The sequence below is a fragment of the Daphnia carinata genome, chromosome 1 (genome assembly GCF_022539665.2).
Source record: "Daphnia carinata strain CSIRO-1 chromosome 1, CSIRO_AGI_Dcar_HiC_V3, whole genome shotgun sequence".
Lineage (NCBI taxonomy): Eukaryota > Metazoa > Arthropoda > Branchiopoda > Diplostraca > Daphniidae > Daphnia > Daphnia carinata.
The window spans coordinates 11,575,510-11,584,793 of NC_081331.1; the positions used below are offsets into that span (position 1 = coordinate 11,575,510).

The 9,284-nt window shown below is 43.9% G+C and overlaps 2 protein-coding genes across 2 annotated transcripts; one reads left to right on the forward strand and one right to left on the reverse strand.

Moving 5' to 3' along the window:
• The first annotated feature begins 13 nt into the window (after nt 1-13).
• LOC130695894 (1-phosphatidylinositol 3-phosphate 5-kinase-like) lies at nt 14-7,075 on the forward strand. Its single transcript, XM_057518969.2, has 12 exons — nt 14-456; nt 517-1,051; nt 1,118-2,125; nt 2,195-3,579; nt 3,666-3,777; nt 3,835-3,996; nt 4,090-5,402; nt 5,486-5,751; nt 5,819-6,148; nt 6,240-6,401; nt 6,466-6,603; nt 6,679-7,075. The coding sequence occupies exons 1-12, from the start codon at nt 146-148 to the stop codon at nt 6,720-6,722; spliced, it is 5,766 nt and encodes a 1,921-aa protein (XP_057374952.1). The 5' UTR covers nt 14-145; the 3' UTR covers nt 6,723-7,075.
• Nucleotides 7,076-7,817: 742 nt separating this feature from the next.
• On the reverse strand, nt 7,818-8,554 carry LOC130696350 (uncharacterized). The gene is made up of 3 exons (XM_057519433.2): nt 8,494-8,554; nt 8,139-8,346; nt 7,818-8,058 (listed from the first exon to the last, which is right to left on the reverse strand). The coding sequence occupies exons 1-3, from the start codon at nt 8,501-8,503 to the stop codon at nt 7,890-7,892; spliced, it is 387 nt and encodes a 128-aa protein (XP_057375416.1). The 5' UTR covers nt 8,504-8,554; the 3' UTR covers nt 7,818-7,889.
• Between the last annotated feature and the right edge of the window lie 730 nt (nt 8,555-9,284).

A 9,284-nucleotide genomic window follows, 5' to 3' on the forward strand; every position in this document is an offset into this window, starting at 1 on the left:
TACCAACGTTTCTTTTTTCTGTGTCGTCTGCTAGTTGTGTAATTTGTCAACATTGAGGATACAGCTACTTCGTGTTACCTCGCAAAGAAGGGGAAGGTACCTGGCCGGATACATACCACACGTTCTTAACTCAAGTGGTATAACCATGGCAAAAAGCTTAGAATCACCGACAAAATTGACGGAATTTGCACCTCTTGCCCCTCCGGAATCACAACAATCCGTCGGTATCCGGTCAACATTTGCTCGCTGGTTTGGAATTAACAACAAAAATCCACCCACTGCCATAAAAGAAGTAGCTGTCAGTGAAGCTCCTTGTCCCCCATCTCGTTCTTCTAGTCGTGACGATATCTCTCAGTCGGGAGAGTCCACAGTTTCCTCTAATCCCACCTATGTAGGAGAAGGGGGCTTTCCAATACAGTACTGTGAAGGAAGGACACTAGTCAGTGTGCTTACAAGGTAGTATATTTAGCACCTTCATGTTCTAATGCTGTAATAATAATAATTGAATACTTCTAGAGTATCCAATTTGTTGGCTCAGAAAGGAATGTATAGTGAAGCAGAATTCAAACAATATTGGATGCCAGATTCTGTCAGCAAGGAATGCTACGAATGTAGCTACAAGTTTACAGCTCTTAGAAGACGTCATCACTGCAGAATCTGTGGGCAGATATTCTGTTCTAGATGTTGCCATCAGCAGGTTCCGGGCAAGCTGATGGGCTATTCTGGAGATCTAAGAGCTTGTACCTATTGCTGTCATATTGTTCTGTCCTGTCTGAAATCGATCGACCCGTCCACTGATGGCTCGACCGATCTATCCAAAATCCAAGAAGATCTCCAGAAAAAGCTAGCCCTTTTGCAACCAAATAGCGCCACGAGAAATACCGAAGGCTCTGATAGTGGTGGTGAACTGAAGAATCGCAAAACGGTTTTAAAACGCAAAATTTCTCTCAGTTTTCAGGAAGAACGCTTCGCTGCTGGAACATCGTCAAACCAACCTCTGTTGTCTTTAGCCGAGAGAAAAGTTCTTCTTCACGATTCCACTCAACTCAAGGTAGTATGGCGTTTCTGTTAAAATACAACAATTGTTCTAGTATTTTTTAACTACATCGATTGGCAGACGCTTCACGAGGAAATCGTCCATCCTCAACGTGGAATTTTGTTGCAAAATCATCGCTATAAATTACGAAGCATCACAAACTGTTGTGCAGGCAGCGAAGTAGTCGACTGGCTGTTGGTTCAGGATAAGGCTAGCTCGCGAATTCAAGCGACAGCCATTGGGCAGGCTCTCGTTGACGCAGGCTTCCTGGAATGCCTATCCTCTACGGATCAGATTTTTGCTGATGGCTATTCTCTCTACCGACCGAAAAGCAGCGATATAACATCTTCGATAAATGATTCCCACGCCTCCGCAAACCAAAGTGAGGTTACTGAAGTCGTTGAACCAGAAGATACGCAAGAACCGCTTTGGGTACGACAAATTGGTATGCAAGAAGATCGAAAATGTCACGTCCAGGTCAATGAAGGAGAACAATCATCCGTGTTTCGTCATCCTGCCCCAGCGCATTTAGTTACGCCCGATACAGACATGATGGATGGTTTGGGTCGACAAAATGAGCCGCAACATCTTGTTTTGCCGCCAAAAAAGAGTGAAGAACTGTCCCTTTCTACCGATCTTAACAGCCCGAACCCAGCGGCTGTGAGTTCACCAACTATGCCCCAAGCGGAGGCATTCTCTCTTCCATTACCACCCATTACCCAAGAATCACTTCTCTTCTTCGAACATATTCAGCGACTCATGAAGCAACTACTCAGTTGGCAGGGCCTTTCTTTTTCGTGGGCCGACGTCCTGATGCCTTTGGTTCACAGTCTTGCTTACACCGTCCGGCCTGACGTACGAGATGACGACGACGAGATGGACATCCGACAGTATATCCACATCAAGAAGATTCCCGGTGGGACCAAAACCGATTCGAAGATTATTCACGGCGTTGTTTGTTCAAAAAATGTCGCCAACCGTTCCATGCCCAGGTGGTCACACGATCCCAATATTCTATTGCTAAGCTCTGCCATCGATTACCAACGTGTCGAGAGCAAACTGATATCATTGGAGCCACTCATGATGCAGGTATAACCAATGAAACCGATTATGATCTGTATCAATTTCTAATGATTTTGGACTTACCATTGTAAACAGGAAAATGAATATTTGAAGAACGCCGTGGCCAAGATTGCTGCATTTAAGCCCGAAGTATTGCTGGTGGAAAAGGTGGTGTCTGGTTTGGCCCAGGAGTTTCTGTTCAATTTGGGCATCACTTTGGTGCTCAATGTCAAGTCTTCAGTGATGGACCGGGTCTCCAGATGCTGTCAAGCAGACATTGTACCGTCCATCGACGCGCATCAACTCAGTCGTCCGAAATTGGGTTCCTGTCGTTTATTCCACATTGAAACGCTCACGTTAGATCGAAATAATTCGACAAAGACACTCATGTTCTTCGACGGTTGCCAACCGAGATTGGGTGCCACTGTATTGCTCCGTGGTGCCAGCCATTTCGAATTGCGAAAGGTAAAAAAAGTGTTGAAGTTTATGGCTTTCGCGTGCTACAATGGACGATTGGAACGCGCCTTTTTGGCCGATGAGTTCGCCATTCCGAAAATGCTTGGATGTAAAACAGAAATGTTTGACGGCGTCGAAGTGGTACCAAATACGGAAGATGCACCGCTTTTGAATAGTACACGTCTCGACGACAACTTGACGTTCGAGAGTAGCAGTCTAGTCATTGTCGATAGCGATTCGATAATGAGCCCTGAGACTAATGCCAATACATCGTCGGTGCCTGTAACGTTGGGAAAGGCGGTCCCAGACGATACGAACGCAACAGATTTAAAACCTGTCCGGGAATTAGATGATCCCCTCCATGAATATTTACGCATTCGACAGGGTGATCAGTCTCTTAGTTCAACACCTATTCAACAGCCACAGCAATCACTGAGCGTCCAAAGTTCAACGCTAGCAACCAATTCGATGCTCTTCCGTAAAGCTATGGAAGATACCATCCTTTCGATTTCGCCACTTATCCGCCATCCGTTGCCTTATCTTGAAACAGAAGCCGGACGTAACGCTCCTTTGAGGAAATATTTACCTGAGGTGTTGTACTTTTCGCAACAACTCAAACAATCAGAGTCACCACCTCGCAAGATCCGTTACGGTCCGGATGATGTCATGAATGGCGACAGCGCTTGTGCTGACCCTGCGCCCGAGCGGAATTCAATCCATCCTTTCTTGCGAGCTCGAATCACACCTGTTATGTCACGAACTGAACTCCTTGGTTTGCTGAGTGACTTTCGCGCTCGAGGGGTTCGCCCCGGTTGCAAGTTACCCGAACAAGTGACCAAGTCGAAGCTTTCCATGTCCGGTAGCGATGACTGGGAGAATCTTGCCACCGAAGAGGACAATCAAGCGGATGGAGCCGGGCTTAAAGATTGCCTGGATCCGTTTAATCTTCAAAGACTTTGCGCATTATTCTCGAGCTTTTGCCAGCCCGTTTCGACCGTCGCACTCCAATATTGCGTTGCTCCTTGGTAATTCAAAATTCAAACACTCTTTGTTTGCAACAGCGATTAAAATTCCTTGTTTACTTGGGGTTTGTTTTGAAAATATTATCCAGGGTGGTAGAGATGGACTTCTATGGCCGAAACGACATCACTTTAGGAGGATTTCTGGAGCGTTACTGTTTCCATAAAAACTATTCCTGTCCGTCGGCCTCGTGTCAATCTCCGGTACCTCGTTGTGATTTCCAAAAATTAGGCATCATTTCTTATGAAATTCGTATTAAGATGGCATCTCACATCCGGCGGTTCGTCCACGACACTTCATCCATTGTGGTCATTATTCGACAGCTGGCCAATTCAGTCAATTACAATGCGGCTGCCTCTGGCGCTTCTGCCGTTGACGATCGTTCTATCCTTATGTGGTCCTGGTGCAAAAAATGCAAACAGGCGAGTTTTAATTTCCAAATCTAAACATTTATTTGATTTTACTTCACTCACAATTTTCTAGATGATGTTTTTCAATATTTTCGGGCGTGCCAGGTTTCTCCTATTTCCACAATGTCAACAGAGACATGGCACTTTAGCTTTGCCAAGTATTTGGAATTACGGTTCTACGGCCATGCTTACTGCCGTCGCCAGCTGACCAGCCCTAATTCAGTTCCAGTTTGCGCGTGTCCGCATCCCTTGCATACGGAGCACTTCCATTACTTTGGTTGTCGAGATCTTGTTGCTTCATTCAAGTACGCTCCAATCGTTCTCAAGGAAGTCGTTCTTGCCCAGCCAGCTATCGCTATTTCACTTGAAACTGATCTCCTGCCTCAATTGATCGAAGAGATCCGGTTAGTTGCCCAGTTTGGCCACGGCCTCTATTCCGCCATAGGGGAATGGCTGAAAGCACTTACAGCAGAATGCACGGGCACAAAGTTGGAAAGCCAGGTTGTCGCTATGGTGGAACAACAAATTCAAGAAAGATCCCGTTTCCGAAAACGCGTGGAAGAAATACAATTGATGCTGACTTCGCCTAACCTTCAGCAAGTTACTTCGCCCGGCAGTGGTGAGGAATCTCTATGGCTGATAGCCGATCACGAAGTCTTGCTCAAGCGTATTATTGCCGATACGGTGTGTTCGTGGAACGGCCGTCTTCAGGAAGTTGTTGCGGCCAAGAAAAAAGAAGACAAGTCGTCTGCTTCGAAGCCCCTCCATAGAAATTTACAGGCTTCGGAGAGCGATCCCGTTGAGGCCAAACCGCTTCCACCGGCACCTCCCATTTTTACGATTTCGCCCAATTCTTCACGCGACGACTCAGCTACCGATATGAGTCGTAAGATGAGTGAGCACAGCATGTCTCCTTCGTCACTGTCGAGCTCACCAACCAAGAGTCCCTTCTTACGTCCTAGAAGCAGCGTTGATTTCCAGTTCAGTGTCGAACAGCAATCGGAAATAGGAACACCTATGGACTACCGCAGCCGTTCCATATCACAAGTCAGCAATGAACACTTGGAAAATAGTGAAACTAAATCAACAACAGCTTTACCTGTGACTCCATTGCAAACTCGAGTGTCATTAGGAGCGCTTCTTTCGATGACTGGACCAGGCCCATCGTTATTGACGATGCCGTTTCCGTCAACCGAACATCATCTTTTGCCGCCCGGCTCCTCTCTTCCGCTTGTCGTTTTTCAAAACGAGCCTTCATCCATCATCGCATATGCTTTGGCTTCGGTGGACTATGAACAACAACTGGCCGAACTGCAAGCAGATCTAGCAGATCAGGCCGTTCCATCCTCCCCGACTCGTACTTCATCGCCAATCGGACCGGATCGATGGTTCGATAATGTCGAACGGGAAGAACCAGGGTCAGTGTGCTACCCATTGATACGGCGAGACTTAAGTATTGATTTCAATTATATCTTCTCTTTTTGTCGTTCCATTTTTCTAGTGGTCGAAGTTATGGATCATCTTCGACTTCCGGAATTGCACAGGCTCCGCCCGCCGGGGCCCTGGCTTCTAATCAGCATTTAGAGATCCAATTTAGTGATTCATGTACCAAATTTTACTGCCGCGTTTACTATGCAGAACAGTTCCGTGCTTTACGTTCCAAAGTATTTCCAGCTGGAGAAGACCGCTTTATCCGCTCGTTGGCTCGATGCGCACCTTGGGCAGCATCCGGTGGCAAGTCCGGCTCCACCTTTTGCAAAACGCTAGGTATAAGAGACTGTGGATGAATATGAGTTTGATTGCTAACACATCTGACATGGTTGTTGATTAATAGATGATCGCTTTGTTTTGAAGCAAATGTCGAAAATGGAAATTCAATCGTTCGTCGATTTGGCACCCAACTACATTAGCTACACCCACCGCGCTCAAAGGGAAAATCGCCCGACGGCCTTTTGTAAAATAGTTGGAGCATTCCGCATCGTTTTCAAGAACGCACAAACCAACGCAGCCAGCAAGCAAGATCTCCTTGTGATGGAGAACCTTTTTTACAAAAGGAACGTCACCAAAAAGTTTGATCTCAAAGGATCAGAGCGAAATCGTTTGGTGTCGGCTTCTGAAGCGGAAATGAACGATTGCGTCCTCCTCGACGAGAACTTTGTGCAAAGTTTGTATTTTAATTGCTCCTTCTTTTCGTTCTTTCTTTTTTGAACGTCTCGCTTCAATGCGCAATTCTTTTTTGTCCCTGGATGTTGCAGTGACTTGGGACAACCCACTTTACGTTCGTGGTTACTCTCAAAGTGTACTCAACAAAGCTCTTAATGCAGACACTCAGTTTCTGGCCTCTCAGCTGGTGATGGACTACTCACTTTTGGTTGGCATCGATGATGAAAACAACCAACTTATCGTCGGACTTATAGGTATCTATCACAGTTAGGAAATTTACCTTCGGGGTTTTAACTGTCTTTTCCATACATTTTGTAGATTACATCCGCACTTTCACTTGGGACAAACGACTGGAAACTTTTGTCAAATCGTCTGGCATATTGGGTGGTCAGGGCAAGATGCCAACCGTGGTGTCTCCTGAGCTTTATCGCACACGTTTCTGCGAAGCCATGAACCGTAATCTACCGTTTCTTTTTTTTTGAAAGAGTCAATTGAGTTTTTTTCTAATTTCTTTGTTACTCATCTTTGCAGGATACTTTACTTCCGTGCCTAGTTTTTGGGACGGAGGAATGTGACATTTGGACCAACGCAAAAACCAATCAGGCATATCCACTGAATTCATCAACGGATTTTGTAATAATCTGTACAGTAGTTTACAAACGCAACGCTGAATCTATTACAGTATATCACGATCTTATCGAAATTAGCCGTATATCGTTAAATTCGTTTTTTCCCGATGTTATATATGTTAATTCAAAATGGTTTAGATAACAAGTTCCATAGGGCATCAAATACTACTTAGTTCTTATGTTACAAAACATGTTACGAAGTTATATTTACGCTGTAGTCAACATCACGATAGTAAATTGATGCAGCATTTGTGATAATCGCAATTGGCTAAAGACAACTCTAGCTATAAACTTCCTGCTTCAAGTTTGTTTCCCATTTTAAAAAAATGTCAATAAACAATACTTGTTCAATCTCTTAACGAACTATAGTTACTTATCTAATGAAACAGAATTTATACAAGCGTGAAAGAAGATTCGAAGGGGGCACATACCAGAGTGATATAAAAGATGTCCAGCGCAGAAACGAAGCGTAGAATTCCATCTTGAAGCCGGGCACATCTTTGAACAACACACAGAAAAACATAGTCCTTGCACGAAGTAACAATTAACTGCTCAGTACACTCACACATCTGTTTCATTTATATCTTTCACTTCTTAACATTCCTGGCACTATTCGCGTCGCAAGTAACAAGCTAATTAATTAGATTCGAGGAAAATCTAATCAAACGCATTCCACGGAACGAGAAACCGAAACACAGAATCCTGCGCTAATGCAGAGGCTTTTTAGTTTTGGGTACGCGAACACACGCTTGTTTGTTGCACCGTGACACAATCGATCGTTATGGTTACCATGCTTAAAAAAAGAACTACGTCAAAATTGCTGGAGGCATATTCATCCGAAGGATCAATCTAAAAAATACCAAACTTGGTCTTTTCACTACACTCAGTATAGTGTACAACTAAACTCAAGAAAACAGTTTGCATTCTGCCTAAACAAATAAACAAACTTGTTTCTTAGAAGAAAGCGGACTTTCAACTTCGAGAAGCACTCAACAGTTGTGGAAAACAAAATTGTTTTCGTTTCATAAACGTTGCGGCGAGTAGATGAAATAATAGATTTATTATCGACTTTGACTGGAGGCTTCACAACAATAGCAACTGAACTATTGAAGACTAATAGAGCACGTGTGAATATGTGACGACTTCGCACCGCATGTTTCCGCAAGTACCGGCCGAAGCTGAGACGCAGTTGATTACTGGGCACTGTGGGGTGGTCCTGTCTGGACTGCAAGTCATGTCGCAGCTACCAGTTCGCATTCCTGGCTTCGAAACGCAGTTGTACCTTTAACAATTGAGAAGACGTTTAAGGAAAAGCGAATAATAACGTATTAATAAGGCATCTGCCATTTTGGTAAGTCTTACCTTCTGCAGGAGGAGTCCAGAAACAGAGGAAATGGGCTGATGGCACCTTGATTGTAATAGACACCGTTGTTGTTGCTGCCACCGTAGTAGTTGTTTCCATACTGCATACCCGGATATCCTGGACGGACCATTCTTTCAGAAGCTTCGTTTTGTAGAGCCGAACAGGTGATGACTACCATCATCATCAAAATGACTTTAGACGGGCAAACTTAAAAGTAATAAAACCTCACATAAGCTCTTGGTACAGAACGATGAAAAAAATTAATGCAGATTGCAAACTTAACAATTAAATAAAGAATTAAAGTTGCACTCTTAAATGTTAAAACAATAGAGCCAGAATGTGTAATCAAATTACCTGGAAGCATGGTGAATTACAAGTTGTTATCTGCGACACTGCTTGACACAGAATGACCACATCATCATCAGATTTATTGCTTTATATACCCAAACAAAAAAGCCTTGGGTCAAAGAAGATATCCCTTCCTTCGTACTCCTATGGAACATGTTGAATCAACGAGAAGCGTCGAAAAACGAGTTCCTGTTTGGGGTAGGGGTATTGGAAGTTACGGTATCTAGATAGAATTTTTTCCATCAGTGGGAAGGGACGGGTAGAAATGAAGAGGAAGGGAGAGATAGATCGGCCACGTGGATGTTTCACGTTTTTTTTTCAGTTTGCACACAGAGCAAGGCAAACTGAGAAATTTCTCCTGTTGCGTCTTCCCTCCCCATATGTCCGCCTCATATAATCCTCGGTTGCGCTTGTTTGTTCTGTGTAGATAATTTATTCTCCATGCCTTCAGGATGCAATATGTAGCTAATATAATTCTAAACGGACTCTACGACCTCGTCTATCTGATCGTTGACGATGGGATAGATTGAATATGTTGCAGTGCACTCAAATGGTGCATTCAAGCAGACTTCAAATGAACTTCGTTGATAACCTTGACTGACTACATTTTTTTTGTAACTTACTGATTTTACGTCAAGATCTATTTGGTTATCTTTCTTCTAATTCAAATGAAAAAGGAGCCCTATATCAAAGGAAGTTGATTTTTATATAACGTTTCCAGCTTGCAATAGTAAGCATTAAATACTGGTACACGAACAGCTGGCCAGGCAACGTGAACTTCTTGAAAATGAATTATT

What these genes read in the sequence shown, in the direction of transcription:
- LOC130695894 (XM_057518969.2), top strand. Translation starts at nt 146, where the DNA reads ATGGCAAAAAGCTTAGAATCACCGACAAAATTGACGGAATTTGCACCT. An exon ending in CTAGTCAGTGTGCTTACAAG is followed by an intron (nt 457 to 516) that starts GTAGTATATTTA and finishes GAATACTTCTAG; the next exon opens with AGTATCCAATTTGTTGGCTC. An exon ending in CGACGAGAACTTTGTGCAAA is followed by an intron (nt 6,149 to 6,239) that starts GTTTGTATTTTA and finishes TGGATGTTGCAG; the next exon opens with TGACTTGGGACAACCCACTT.
- LOC130696350 (XM_057519433.2), bottom strand. An exon ending in CTGGACTCCTCCTGCAGAAG is followed by an intron (nt 8,059 to 8,138) that starts GTAAGACTTACC and finishes CAATTGTTAAAG; the next exon opens with GTACAACTGCGTTTCGAAGC.